Source organism: Ornithodoros turicata, chromosome 1 (genome assembly GCF_037126465.1).
Source record: "Ornithodoros turicata isolate Travis chromosome 1, ASM3712646v1, whole genome shotgun sequence".
Taxonomy (NCBI): domain Eukaryota; kingdom Metazoa; phylum Arthropoda; class Arachnida; order Ixodida; family Argasidae; genus Ornithodoros; species Ornithodoros turicata.
The window spans coordinates 9,866,162-9,881,359 of record NC_088201.1 but is presented as its reverse complement, the minus strand read 5'-3'; the positions used below and the strand labels follow the sequence as shown (position 1 = coordinate 9,881,359).

The following is a 15,198-nucleotide window of genomic DNA, read 5'->3' as shown; positions in this document are numbered from 1 at the left end:
GTCGACGTTCCTACCGGATTAATATACGATAATATAGACGTAGGTTTACGAAACGTTGTTTCGACTATCAATTCAATAGTAATTTTTACGTATAGTAGTGCTAGAAGAAAGCAGATCCATCTTGCGAGAACGTGAGAAATTGGAGAACAAGTAAAAGCAAGTTTTTCCCATTTGTTCGCGTCCTGCTCTCTGCAAAGTATCTACGTAGCACTCTTCCATCAACACAGGAAACCTGTCAGTTTGACAGCTCCAGTCAGTAGGTAACCTCATCATAGCCAATAGCCTGAATTACAAACATAATATATGTCAGGAAGGAATATCAGAAATGGTAGCGGGCAGTTTGACTCATTGCAAACGTACATATTAATTGCAGAAACACATCCTTGTCACCATTACAAACATTTTCCGCCCCCCACTACACTTAACAAACATCCCGCAACTATTGGTATTTTAGTATATGTTCCATCCAGTACGCCAATAGAGGCTACTGAGAAATGCCCAAGCCGTGTCGGGTGGGGTATGGCCACGGCTACAGCATTTGCGCTGTTCATGCACACAAAATAGCTGAAAAAGTAGATTTGCCATCCAGTCTATATATTGTTGTATGTTAATCCGGTAGGAACACTGATAGGACGTATATTAGACGTCGCAATGCCTCACAAACACGTCCAGTGGATGTGACAAATGTCCAGCAGGTACATCCAGAGGACATGCATTTATACAGTTATGGACGAGCTTCCGACGATCCATGGAACATCTATGGAATGTAACGTGGTCATATCTGGATATCTATAGACATCCGAAATGTCCACCCTGCACCATTCTCTGGATATCCATTAGACGTTTTTGGTTTACTGGGATGCCACCTGCCTTCTAACAGAAGGCAGGTAGCAGACATGTCCATGAGCATGTTTACCTGACTTCATGCTATGAAGACTAGAGATCACACTACTCCATGGCGTATCTGGTATGTACACTAGGTGGAAGCTGCAAATGCATACAGTGTTATAACTGGTGAAGCATTAAAAAATACTTCATCTAGTAATGAGAATATGGAGACTGCAGAACATCCCTTTGTGAGAACAATAAAGCTGTCACATAATCTCTTGATAAAATAATTTAATTTTTTCCATAAATAAGACTACTTTGTAAAGCACTAAGTTTGTGAGCAACATTCCTCTTAAAACTGTATGACCCCTGCTTCCATGTAGAGTTCTAGTTGCCTCAGCTTCGCTGCTGCTGATGGATTGGTGGCGATATTTTCCATGTAAGTCCTGTGGTTAATGGCAGTGAATACATGATCCAGAAAGTCTAGTAGCAACTGGTAGCTATATGACGACCACTTCTGTGGCTTGCAGATGTCCAGATGAGTAGTGTTCATGAGAAAGAAGTCGCCAAAACCAGGGTCTGGATAGAAGGACCATTACTGTTTATTACGAACCCGGATTTATTTTAAGCATGAGTAAATGCTGGGGTCCATCACTTTTATGCAAATATACTAAGGGTGTGCGAATATTCGATTTCTCGAATTCGAATCGAATATCAAACGCTCGAACTATTCGATTCGCGAATCGAATTTTCAATATTCGATTTTTCGAATATTCGACTATTCCACGAATATATGAACGACACAACCCGAAAGTGGGCTTCACCTGATGCTTCCGTGCATGAGGTGAAGCCTGCTTTACGAAATTGCCCTTGCTGCAGGACCAAAACAGGCGGGACGGTGTTTAGTTTAAGATAACGTTATCCAAAGTTAGTTTTGTAGACATCGTCTGTGGAAGGGGTGGTGCCACTCCCACATGCAGTTTAGCGGTGCCGAGGAGGAACTTTGATTTGATGTCTGTGAGGTTGCTTTAAAAAGTTAGGACTCTCGAATAATGACTACAGCCCACGAACAAGAAGGGGGTCTTCAAGATGTCCTTTACGTCTAAACTTTCAGTAGTGCAACTTCGTAGGGCGAGTGCAAAGAACTAAAAGGTGTTCATGGCAAAGCTGAGGCAGGATGCCAATTCGTTTGTTTCACAAATGGCCTGTGGTTGTCCGAAACAACTGCAGCCTCATCCGTATAATATGCTACTGCCAGGCATAAAATTTTGAAATGAAGGTAACCACTCCAGTACTCGAGTAAGTGTAGGCTCACCTGAAAAGCAGGAAGCACTTTCATGTAAAATTAAAGAGTAGGGGCTTTAAACAGAAGAATTGCATGTCTCCCTCGTGACAGCTAATGCCAGAAAAATTACACTAAAGCCATGGGCTACAAAATGGAAACTTTTAGTGCGAAAGTCACATATTGTAAATTTTGCACGAATATTCGATATTCGATTCGGTATTCGGAATTTTTCCCCCCATTCGATTCGATATTCGATTCGACTTAAAATATTCGGATTCACACACCCCTAAAATATACCCCAAAGGTACGTGTATCAGGAACTATGAAATACTGTACCATATTTATTGATTTCTCTGTACCCCCAAGGGTCCACATGGACGTTACGTGGGGGAGTGGGTTGAAACAAGCAAATACGAGACAAGCAAAATATATTCGCTCCGAGATCGAACCGTGTCGGCGCGCTGCGGTGAACGGAGAACTACCGTATTGTGGACGCGTCGTCTGCTTTTACACGTTTATTCCGCCTTCAGTGCAGTAAATGGAGCATCGTGGCACAAGTGATCTTCCGGTGAATATATAGAAGAATTACGGAAAAGAACCATCAACTCCGAACATCGGCCCGCGTGTTATCCACACTAGAAAGGTGACAGCGACGCCCCTATAGGTCGATCTCGCAGCGAATAGATGGCAAACGCAACCTACATTAGGTAGGTGATTTTAGGCAAAATGGGCGTGAATGTATTTGAGAAATGGTCATAGATGGTTGCAAGAGAGGCTGGAAGACCATTCCAGTTGACAGCTGTAGAACAGGAAAATAATTTAGAAACTAGATTGGTATTGCAGATAAAATGCTTAACGTTGTTGGGGTGGTTGAGGCGTGAAAAAATTGTATCAGAACGAGATATCAGGGTCTGATCTGAGGGTATGAAATAGAAGAGAGAAGCAAAAGTCGTTAGCTGGGTGGTTCCATCTCAACTCAGGCAAGGTGGTCTGTATACCATCAGTGATGTTGATTGAAAAGATGTATGTTGTAGCCTGACTCAAATTGAGAATGGAACAGCAAGTATTTTTTCTCTAGTTGCTGTAGTTCCAGGGAGAGAAAAAAAAAATCCGAAAGAATATGGCAGGTTCGACAAACTTTCAGGTAAAGCGATTTTGACGTTCAATATTTTTCCAACGAACGCGTTCACTGCTATAAATTCTTTTCCTCGCACTGTCAGCTATGTTGGCTTCTAGACCGTGGGTTCAGTTATGGAGGGCGCTTTGTTATTTTGCAGCTAAAAATAGGCAAAGTTGGTGAAGACAACGAAAATTGCTCATATTCTTGTGCCTATTGTGGCACTTGTGTACGTGCTGGTGAAATGAGAAAGGTATTGCCATGCAGCGGAGACCGAGCTCTATAATTTGGTATCAAATTTAAATTACGTCGGTTTGATGGTTTGTGTCTGCACGAGAAAAGAGGTTGTGTGCAAAACCAACTATCTGAATTTCACAGGAGTACAGTAGAATCTCGATGATACGATCACGGATGATACGATCACGGATGATACGATCACGGATGATACAATCACGGATGATACGAATTCTTTTACGGGTCCCGGTCGGAATGCCTATTCTTCCCATGTATTAGTGTTCGTATGATCCCAAGCAGCAAAATGTACTGAAAGTCGGGTGCAATAGGGCTGGACGGGTAGGTGGAAGGCCTTGAACAGACTCGTGAAACTAAGGAACATCGATAAGACACATACCGTCCACCCCTATTGCACTCGACTTTCAGTACATTGTGCTGTTTGGGATACGAACGCGTTATCTTTCCTTTACGGATGATACGAATGAGTCGAGGATGCGACAGAGGTCGCTCCCCCGTGACGCGAGAGCGCGCGAGTCATGCTGCTGCGTCTTTCGAAAGGGGAGGGCGATCCTCACCACAAACTCCCTTACATCATGCAGCGCAATGCAATCAATGACTTTCCTTTTGGTGGTGGTGGAGATAAGATCAAAGGGATTGAACGGCCCGGAACCTTATCACCTCATCTCTGTTTTGACCTTTTTACCCCCCTCGCAACAATAAACCGGGAAGCTGTGTGACATCGCTCTGGCGGAAAACAGCGACCAGAACCCCAGGACACGTGGAGGGAACATATCGGGACAACTTGTGGCAACATTACGCGTCACCATTCCGCAAGTCGGCTTCACCTAACGCCTGCTTGCTTTAGGAGAAGCTCGCTTTAGACAACTGTCGCGCGACTCGCGGGTGAAAAGCATGTGCTACGTCTTTTGAATCATCTCGCGTATTTGGGCAGCATTGGCCAAAAACGGAGACACAAAAGCGTTAAAACCGACCTCTTTCATAGACAGTAACGGAAAATGAACAGTCACTGTCTATTTTCGTGCCTCAATTTTTATTTTGGTTTAATTCGTTTGATACCAATTTCGGATGATACGAATTTTTTCCGGGACCTCGTGAGATTCATATCATCGAGATTCTACTGTAGTTCTTATGGAAGCCATGGTGCAATGGAAAAAAGAAGCTGTTTGATTCAAGGACGTTAAAGTAACGATACAACGTTACGTTAGAATAAACGATATGCTCAATGATTTTACATGGGACGCTGGTCAGAGAAATAGGGCAGTAGTTGTTGACAGAAAGAGTGGATCCTCATCTGTGGACTGGAAAAGACTTTGCAACCTTCCAATCATGAGGCAAACTAGAATCACGAAAGGACTGTGTGAAAATGTAACATATAATAGCACTAGAAATTAGAGGTGTGCTAATATTCAAAATTTCGAATACGAATCGAATATTTGCGATATTCAATTCGTATTCGAAAATTTGATATTCGAAGTTTCCGAAGATTCCTAAAAGTCCGAATATTATTCGTAAACACCCAGCTTTCATTCCTCTTTTTTTTAAGACTGAATACATCTCACATGTTCACTTACAAATAGACGAAAGTTCGCATACCATAGTGATATTGCGTATCACCAACTTTACGCATACGTACCTGAGGAGTCCCTGGGAACCAAGACTTTGCTCACGCGAAAACCAAGGAGTGTCTTCGCTGTCTCCCCAAAACTCAAACATGGTATGTTGTACTTCTTGACTAGGTCTCTGAACTTGTTATCCAATTCCAATAATTTGGGGCAATCTAGAAGGAGACCACACATTATTCTTAGACCCTGAAGTTTTCGGGTTTTATATTTTTCCGAATTCGGTGGGGTAGAAATCGGGTCAATAAATTGATGTCGAAAATTCGTGCAAATTCGGGCAGAAAAATTACCATCAGACCGAGTTCGGAGAGAAATCGGGCATTATTGTAGAATAAACGGTCACTGGTACCGTTTATCCAGAGCGCCAGAAGTATGGGGCCAGTCGCATTTTTTGTGAGAAACTAGTATGTCGATGCCTTGAGGTGCCTAGTCTAGGTGCAGTTTTGCAGGTAGAAACCGGGTTTTAACCCTAGATATGTGAACCTCAATTCGGGGTGCAAATTCGGGGAAAAATCGGGTTTAACCCTAAAACATCAGGGTCTAATTATTCTCTAAAGTTGCAAAAGTCAGATAGGGATACCCTTCCGTAGCTCCTGCAGTTCCACGGATGGCAGCAACAGCAGTCGGAAAGTTGTATTCAAGTCTGCCAAGTCAGCACCTCGATGTGGTGTGGCATAGAACACGACACCAGCCGTCTGCTGGGCAACTTTTTCGTATTGCGGTAGTTCACTCGCAATTGTCAGTATCTGCTTGACTAGTAAACCTGAAAGGCAACGGAGCAGAAAATACCATTATACATATACACGCAACAGTTATCTATTACTGCTCTTGTGCGATATGCAATGGCAGACGAGTCAGTTTCCTCTTGGCAGTACCATCATGCGCAACATTTAGAGGGACTTCTCTCTTTGTTGAGTGGCGGGGATAAGGACTGAGAAAGGGATTCTGCAGCCGCACAAAACTTGCACATTATGGTGAAGAAAATAAAATATGAATCCTGTTTTAAGTGGGAACTAGGGTTACAGCACACTTTCGTAACTTCAAACCATATTTGTGGCCTTTGCGACCATTTCAGTAGCACACATAGATATTTATGTCAATGTGGGGTGATCTTGTCACCAGTATTTCTGTGGCCTGATCCTGTAAACAGACACAAGCTAGACAAAAAGTGGATGCAAACTGTTTTACGCATCGCACAGCATTTGCGGATTGCTTGTGACACCTGGGTGGGGGATTGCGCTCTTGTAGTATATGCCCTTTCCCATTCTGCCCTCTTGCCATTGCCCACCACTTGCTATCAGGCATTATTTACAATAGAGAGAAGCATGTTGTTTTGCACTAATGGGCACTCTAAATGGAGAGGAAAACACCAAGAAAACGTCAGTGAACGTCTGCTCCCTAAGGCCGTTTGTGGGGCACGAGATAGGGAAATGCAGGGCCGTTAAAGTGACTTTTAAAAAGTATCTGAGTTTGAAAGTATCTGAGCTACAATTGCAGGCAGCCCCATGAAAGAGATATGCTGATATAATCACAGTTACTTCAAAAAAAAAAAGTACTTGGTACTTTTACAGTTACTTATACTCCATCTTCTCTGAAAAATTAACTGAAAGGAAAACATTATCAGGCCGCCTACTGCACTGAATAATGTGTTTGTTACTTGCACACGAATCAATGAAAACTTTTCAAATATTCTACACACATCTCAGTCATAGAGCCTGAAGTTTTAGGGTTTTACCCGATTCTTCCCCGAATTTGCACCCCGAATTGAAAGTTGCCTCTATAGGGTGAAACCCGATTTTTACCCGGCAAATTGCCCTCACTGGGATGTCTGTAGGAACGCACTAACTTACTTGTTTGGCAGAAAAATGCAGTTACACCACCATTTGTACCAAACCGCTACAATTAGTTTGAATAACTGAGCCCGATTTCTCCCCAAATTTAGAGTACCGGAAGTTTTTTCACCCGAATTTGCATGAATTTAGTGCACATGTTTATTTACCCGATTTTTACCCCCCCGAATGTAGGAAAAAATATTTCCCGAAAACTTCAGGCTCTAGCCATGAATGATGCCAATATTTTTTAACATAACCAGAGTAAGTAATCTAGCTGGTGTTGGCTTGATGATGTTAACACTGCCTTGAGTTTGGGGGAAAACACAGAAGGGGGTGCATCGTAGCCCGACTGCATAGGAAACTTCTACTCAGCAACTTAACAACCCTAAGGAAGGGACACCATCATGTGATGTGGGCAAGTGTGATGAGTTAACAGGAATTGAAGCACAGATGTGAGCAATGCAACAGTGACAGTGTTCTCACAGAGTGTGTTATGTTGGTTCAATACATGATGTATCCCACATTTCACAAATACTTTTCTTTTTTTTTTTTTTTCGTTTACAAACAGGGTGGGAAGCTTGAGTGTCACCTTAAGTGTACATAAACACAGCCTACAACTCACCTCCCATTGAATGGCAGATCCAAATAACAGGCCTGTCCCCAACACCACAATTCTTTAGCTTATCCAACATTTCCTTACCTCTTGAGACCAGTGTACGCCTGGTATGCAAAGAGAGAGAGTAAAACTTAGTCATACATGTGCACACAGAAACCTTGTAATATGTACCTAATGCAAATATCAGCAAATTTAATATTCAAATATTGAATCATACATGTTTACATGCTTTGGTTCTTCATTATGATAACATACCTAACACAGTAATAAACCTCTCAATTACTTTTTGAACTGCAAATGATACATATTACAGATGCTAATGTGTCAACAAGAAACTATCCTGTATGTAAAGCAGGTCAAGTACATAACCATTCAGTAAGTGAGAAGTGCACAACTGTAATGCCCAATCCACAACTGAGGATATGGATGACACTCAACTTTCTACATTTTGAGGGCATCCTCCTTTAAATCGCCATGCTCTAGACGTTTTAGCACTGCAATGCTCACCTATGAGGTTCCAAAGGACAATTGGGCATCCACTGGCTCAAGTATGTATCATAATCAAGAGCGAGGATTCTTGTGTTAGGCAGATCTTTTGCGAGCCAATTCTAAAAGACAAAATTCACTGATCACACATGGATGCAAATGACACTACCAGAAAGAGCCACAAGAAAGTGGGTGAGCTGGTGGTAATATAGAACATCCATACTTAGAACCCCCCCCCCCCCCGAGATTCTTGTTGCGATTGTCTCTTTTCCCTTCAATCTTACAGATGATAACTATACAGTCAAATCCCGTTAATTCGAAATTTCTTAATTCGAACTCCTGCATAATTTCAACTGACGCCCGGGTCCCAGCTAGGGTTGCCACCTTTTGTAGTGAAAAATACCGGCTGAGGGAGAGGAGGTGGAATAGAGGGAAAGGAGGAATGGCTCGCGGGAAAGGGAAGTGGGTGAGGGGTGGAAGAGCACACACAGAAAACGAGAGAGAGAGAGAGAGATCTCAAGATCTGTGTGTAATAATAATAATAATAATGAATAACTAAGGAAAGAACTGGTGACTGCGGAGTTGGGTCTATGCTCCAGATTTATTCAAGCTGTAGCGGAATGTTGAAGAGAAAACCCCGCAAAAGTCCATATGAAAGGTCTTGAGCCCCAAATACCGGCAAAAGGCTGCCGGTATCACCCTCCTACCGGCAACCGGCAGAGTGAGCAAATAACATGCCGGTATAATACCGGCCTGGTGGCAACCCTAGTCCCAGCACAGCCGAGGGGATTTGAATGGGCGAAAACGCCCGGTCATTCGAATACGTGGACGCATGCAGGGCCAGTCTATTCGAACAATTAGCGGGGTTCGCGCCCAACTCCTGACTACGCATCGGCTTGTAAGGGCCGGCTCTCACCAGTGGGTGCTGCTGGCGTGTCAGGAATGCTAAGTTTAGGCATGTTAACCTGGTACACTCTTTGGCTTTGTTGGCGTTTCAGAACGCTCAATCAAGGAAAACTTGCTCGTTTAAAAGCTACGGTACCATACAAACTTTGACGTCTTGCACACGAATGCTAAGGCGGCCTGGAATCATGCTATATTGAATAATACTTTTGGTTCTCCGTTCCAGAAGTTCTTGAAAGGCCCAGAGAGGCCAAACCTTTTGATCAAATGCAGATGAACCCCTTCAAGCAAATCAAGGTACTGAAGGAAACCAAATGCCAAAAAGGAACGAAAGGAGCAAACACGCAGGAAGGAAAAGCAAAATGCAGCACTCAGCATGAGACTGAAAGGCGCACTCACACTTACACCGAAAAAAAAGGGTACAATTCAATAGTCGACAAAAAGGCAGGCAACCCCAAAAATGTTTGCATTTAGGCGTTCTTAGGCATTTTTAGGCACATTCTTATAAATGCCTAAATCCCTAATAAATGCCTAAAAATTTGGGCCCTACTTCTTCCTTACAAGTCAATTTCTCATAAAAGTGAGGGTCGATTCATACGATGCAACTTTTTGCTGCAACTCTGTTCCCGCTACAGTTGCGCGCAACCGAAGTTGCACCAAAAAGATCCCTTTCATACGGCGAGCAACTCGGAATGCCGTAGTTGTCACCGAGCTCGCCAGATGGCGCGAAGAAACGTCATTGTCATCATTTTCGTCCAATCGCACTGCGACTTCCGCTCGTTACGACTTCAATCCGTTGAGAGTTTGATAATTATGCATAATTTCCACTGGTCAGTGATAATTTCATCGTCTCGCGTACTGCCGCTGCAATAACTGACACATAGAAGTCTTCCTGATTGGTCGCGCTTGGAAGGCGGAGCCGTGTGATTGACAGGTTGCAGCTAGAGTTGCAGGAGAAATCGCTCGTGAAGCGATCGGCTGTGCAACTCCTGCAACTCGAGTTGCGCAACCAGAGCTTCGCGTTCACACGGTGCAACTTGGTGGCGCAACCTGGTTGCACGCAACTAAAGTTGCATCGTGTGAATCGACCCTGAGACTTCTGCAGAGGAAAGGAACAAATCACTGTAACAGTGTGCACAAACATGATCGGCACGGAGCAGCTCCCAGTTTGAACTCCACTTTATTTGAACAAATCTTCAGTCCCTTTCGTGTTCAGATTAACAGGATTGCGCTGTACTATTCCTACTATGTACATCACATTGTATGGTGTATAGACACCCCGAAAGATAGTGGAGAAAACAAACCTTTGGCCAGATATTTGTGTACTTAGCCATAGCCTTGGCTCGAGGTGACTTGTCATCAACGGTAATCTTACAGGCGCTGCTGCGTACAGCCGTGATTCGTGGTTCAACAAAGTCCTCCAGCTTTGTGAGCACAGACGGATTTTGACTGTCATGCTGCCGCCACGTCTTGAACACGCTGCCCATCAGCCCGTGCACAAAAATGATGTCGGCAGAAAGGCTCTTCTCTCTGTGTTTTGAAAAAGGTTTCCACCGTGTAAACAGGGACAAGACCTGACGTGTGGAGCAAGCAGACTCAATGGAACAGATAAGATGTACAGGGTGTCAGGAGATAAACTTTGCAGCGTGTGAACATTCGAAAATTGGAATTCAAACTGAACAGGTCTGAACAGCGACTTCTTTGGGCAATTCCGCTTGAAAACTGCTGGCCGTGGTGTTGCGCAGGTGCATGTTCATGAGAAGCAAGAAGCAAAACCAAGTTCTCGTTATCTTTGGATTTGTTCAGGTGCACAGAGGTTAGTGAAGAATCAGCTAAACCTCTGGAGTTCAGCCGCATGGAAATGTATCTGGTAACAGCACGGTCGGTAGTTTTGCCCATAGAAATATATGTCACTAGCTCAGAAATAGACTTCAACGACGCTTCCATTGCTCAAATCAAAGCAGAAAACAAGTGTCAACTTGATGTCAAGTTTAGCCATCAGTGAGTACGTCAACATTGTGGATGACGCCAAAACAACTTTAAGATACATCTTTTAACACCCTGTACATCAACCAATAACGAGTTGCCAGAACATCGAGGCACCTATGCTCCAGGCACTTTAGAGGCCTCAAAACTAAGCCAGAACAGTGGTACGAGCAGAATTACAACATAGTTCAGGAGACTTAGCAGGGTAACACCCAGTTGCACCCACAAAAGCAATTGCCACGTACTTTGTTCTGAAGTGGGGATGCAAGAGATATATACCATCTTCGTATTTTGTCGACCACATAGAATCGCTGTCCATGTTAGCCAAGGCGCGTGCTGCTGGGAGTGAGATGAGCACTTCCGACGATCGGATCCATTTTGCTAAAACACTCACCCAACCTGAAGAGATTTTTCCACATGAATACCAACATTACACAGTGCACTAGTACAGTGGATCTCAACCCGGGTGACTTCCTCTGAGCTGGCAATGCAGTTCTGCAAACTTGATGGTGTTGAGCTCACCTTAGGCACTTCTATACAGTCAACCCTCGATTTATGAACCTTCGATTTATGAATTCCCTCGTTTTATGAACAAGAGTACGAGGAACAAAACTTTTTACGGACATTTTCCCCTCGTTTTATGAACCTCGATATCCGAATAATGAATGGAATTTCTGGGAACCAACTAGGAGTTGCCCAGCGTTTTTGCCCTCAATTTATGAACGGATCGTTCCGAGGTCAACAGAAATCTTCAAAGGGATTACTCTGTGGTCTTATGAATGATGCCGGAACGGACGAAACTTTTTCCAGGTATTGCACCCTGGATTTTTAACCCCTTGCAATCCGAACAACAAACGGGTTTTCCTGGGACGCATTAGGGATGACCAAGTGTACAGCAGAAGGCATGATCGAAAAATGATCACATTATATTGCATTACAAATGCAATCCCAACTCACAAATACTGTTTCATCAGCTCGATAGTACTGACTTAACGGAACTTTCGATTTATGAATCCCTCGATTTATGAATGGTTTTTCCGGGAACCGAGGGTGTTCATAAATCGAGGGTTGACTGTATACGTGCATATGTCATTGTGTAGTATTAGGGTACACAGGCTGTAGTTTCCTTGAACTTGTGCTTGCAAGGTCACAAGTTTTATCAAACAGCTTAAGTTGAGAACCACCATACTAGAACAGTATGCATCTAACAGCTGCATCCTACCCATGATGTGTGCACAAATAAGAAGCCCATGTATGTTCCTCAATTTCACAAAATTTTTCAGACTTCTGGAGGACCTACAACTACTACATGCAAGTCTCCATCTTCTGAAAACATTGCAACACACACAACAAACATGCAGAAAGCCACAAAGTGTCATGCCAATTAAAGGAGCATAGGAGGACTCGAACAAAAATATGTTAGGAGAAGCAGAACCTACGACTAGAAGCCCTGGGATATATATCTGCACAAAAAGTATGACAGCAGCACACAATCCTGGAGCACAAGAGAGCTTTCAAATTCCCGGGTCAGAAATGCTTCTTCCCTCGGCTGCCAAGGGAGTGTCTTCTTTTTCTGCTTCTTTCTTTTTGCAATTGCATTTTCGGCGCCGCCCGTCCCGCGACTCGACTGGTCGCTTTCACTAGCAGACGATTCTCGCCAGCTAACAAAAAGAGCTGACAGATTCTTTCATATTCTTGGCAATTATTCTTTCAACATATTCTTGGAAACTAATTATCGCAGGAAATTTGTGCTTCCCTAAGGAAATATTTTGCATGATGGTTCCCAGGGGTGGCACAACATCCTGAACTCAGCGGGACCCCAGATCTCAAGCGGCGCCCCCTACACTGTCCCACACTGTCCACATCAATCGACAAAGCCTTGACTATGCTGGGAATCTGATCGATTCGGGAAAAGGGTTTATGGCGTTTTACTCACATGCGGCACCTGAGAACACTTTGACTCCTCACCTCCGTGAGAATTTTGCGCCCCCTCCACAAATTTAGGGGGTCTACAGTAACCCCTGTAACACCCCCCCCTTCGACCGCCTGACGGTTCCTGAAGCTTGTATGTACATATCACGTGGTAAAAGAATATATGTTCCAAGTGCCTTTCATGCTCCTTTAAATCCGTAGTGATGGAGAATGTAATGGTCGGGAGAGACACAATGTAGTGAAGTTGCAAGTGAGGAAAGTACCTTTAACAACGACAACATGACAGATTGGTTGATTGAAAAATGGACATACAGCTACCAGAAACGTTCCAGAAAATACAGACACTGCTGTTCCAAGCAGTCTGCACAAGAATTGCACGTAAAGAAAACCTGAAATCTCGCTCTCGATGCTCGTATTCTCTGCATGATACAAACTCTCACCTTGTACGCAGTTAGCAATGTGAACACACGAAGAAACTTTTCATCTACGGACAAGGTTACACACCTGATTGAAAAAGACGAGCGTGAAGGGAAGAGTCGAGGGCCATGTTGGCCACCATTTGAGCCACGAGACTGTGCAGCTCGAGATCACTCGGGTGCTCCCTGCGCACACGGTGCAGCAGTTGCAGGGCGCCGTGATCGACCAGCAGATGCCGGTGCTCCGGAATATCGGTGTGACTTAACATGGCCTGCAGACAGTGCATCTCTGCTTCACCGGGTGACGGATGGCGGAAACGTTGTGCTTCTTCCTTCTCCTGAAATCACAAAGTTTGCAACGCATCTACGTAGAAAATGCAAGCAGCAATAATTTAAGAACGCACTTCGAAACAAAAACCATGCTCACATGATGAATATCGAAGAACTGAACCTCCGTTTGAAGTGCGTTATGTGTAAAGAAATTTATGCAGGACTCTTCATCAGTTTCGGGCAATCTTGATAGCAACAACCTCAGATGGTCTTGCAGGTGGCCCTAGAAGTAATAACGCCTATTGTAGGATGCACCAGTTCAGGAGCAGCCCAACACAGGTAGTGATAAGGCAGGGAGATATACTCTGCAGCAACATTTTTGCGCTGTTTTGTTAACTAACTTGTCGTCTTTCGTGTTTGCTAACGCGGAACAAATTACGTTTGAAACTTCACCTGGGCATGTTCTTCGGCCACTAGTGGTGGTGGAAGAAAATACCTCTTGTCAGCAGCACCTGTTCTGGCAAGGCCAACACAAGTACGAAGGTCGCACTGTTTGGCAATAGTTCGATATTCTGCATCTGGAAGACAAAGACCTTCCAGCTATAGGTCCTCATGGAGTCAAGTCAGTTACATGCAATGTGTAAGAAACTATACCAGTAAGGCTGCGCAGATAGCCAAGCGCTTCAACTGCATGCAGGCGCACTCTCAGATCGTTTGACTGGGCTTGTTTCAAGAGATATAAATGCTGAGTATCTTGATTCCTAAATAAGCTTTCCCACCACCCTTTGTTTTTTGGTGGTGTGTGCGGGGGGTGCTCAGTGTCTGTGAAAAAAAATTGAATTGAATGATTAATAATGCGAGTGTTTATTATTTAAATTCAATTATTCAAACCATACGTTTTTCGACTTTTGTGCAGATCGCTCTGTTACCTGGTAAATGAACGAAAGCGTTCTCGTCATATTCAGTGAAGGGCACAGGCTTTTCGATGTGTTTGTCATGACGCAAGTAGTATCCAGTCCTGAACGAAATCAAAGGATGTCACGGCTCATCATATGATTAAAAGCAGCTGTGGAATGAGAGGATACTCACCCGAAAGCGGCAGCTACGCATCCGATCACAATACCGGTTTTCACTGATGTCTTCATAGTAAATGGGTGTGCATAAAATCATCATTCTACAGGCATATGTGTTGCTTATCCATTGCTTATTCTACACACGACCTTTCTGAAGGTTGATGCTCCTGACACATTTGAACCCTCCAGTCGGAATCTATAGAGTCAGAGATCTAGAAAACAAAGGTACAATTCGCACCAAAGATTTTTAAAATTTGATTCTGTCTGTGCGTTCTTGCTTGTCAGTGCCCTTACGGCAACCTGGTATAAAAAATCTTCGACCCCACAAAATTCGACATCAAAGCCGACATATTGCGGCCGCGCGCAGTTACGATTCTTGTGATACAGCCTGAAACGAACTTGTATTTCGTTGACTTCCTGTATAAGCTAAATTAATGAATTAAGTATAAAATAGATATTTGAAGATGTGATTTCTAATAGAAAAAACACAGCTTAAAATCGTTGTGAGTTAAAGTGACAAGAAAATACTTAACCGGCACAACCGGCTCCTGGAATCTCACGTTTTTAACTGGCGCACATT

At 43.7% G+C, this 15,198-nt stretch overlaps 1 protein-coding gene across 1 annotated transcript; it reads right to left on the bottom strand.

The window, feature by feature from the left end:
- Positions 1-1,104: 1,104 nt before the first annotated feature.
- On the bottom strand, positions 1,105-14,991 carry LOC135377451 (protein SERAC1-like). The gene is made up of 13 exons (XM_064609859.1): positions 14,635-14,991; positions 14,475-14,563; positions 14,200-14,367; positions 13,999-14,123; positions 13,703-13,828; positions 13,364-13,613; positions 11,173-11,326; positions 10,246-10,471; positions 8,060-8,160; positions 7,559-7,656; positions 5,685-5,867; positions 5,119-5,262; positions 1,105-1,407 (listed from the first exon to the last, which is right to left on the bottom strand). Exons 1-13 carry the CDS (start codon positions 14,688-14,690, stop codon positions 1,181-1,183), a joined length of 1,947 nt encoding a protein of 648 aa, XP_064465929.1. The 5' UTR covers positions 14,691-14,991; the 3' UTR covers positions 1,105-1,180.
- Positions 14,992-15,198: the final 207 nt, after the last annotated feature.

Bases quoted from the DNA above. Each gene is read 5' to 3' on its own strand.
- LOC135377451 (XM_064609859.1), bottom strand. From the start codon at position 14,690: ATGAAGACATCAGTGAAAACCGGTATTGTGATCGGATGCGTAGCTGCC. The intron at 7,657-8,059 runs GTGAGCATTGCA...TTTGCATACCAG, and splicing joins TGTCCTTTGGAACCTCATAG to GCGTACACTGGTCTCAAGAG. The intron at 5,263-5,684 runs GTATCCCTATCT...GTCTCCTTCTAG, and splicing joins ACTGCAGGAGCTACGGAAGG to ATTGCCCCAAATTATTGGAA.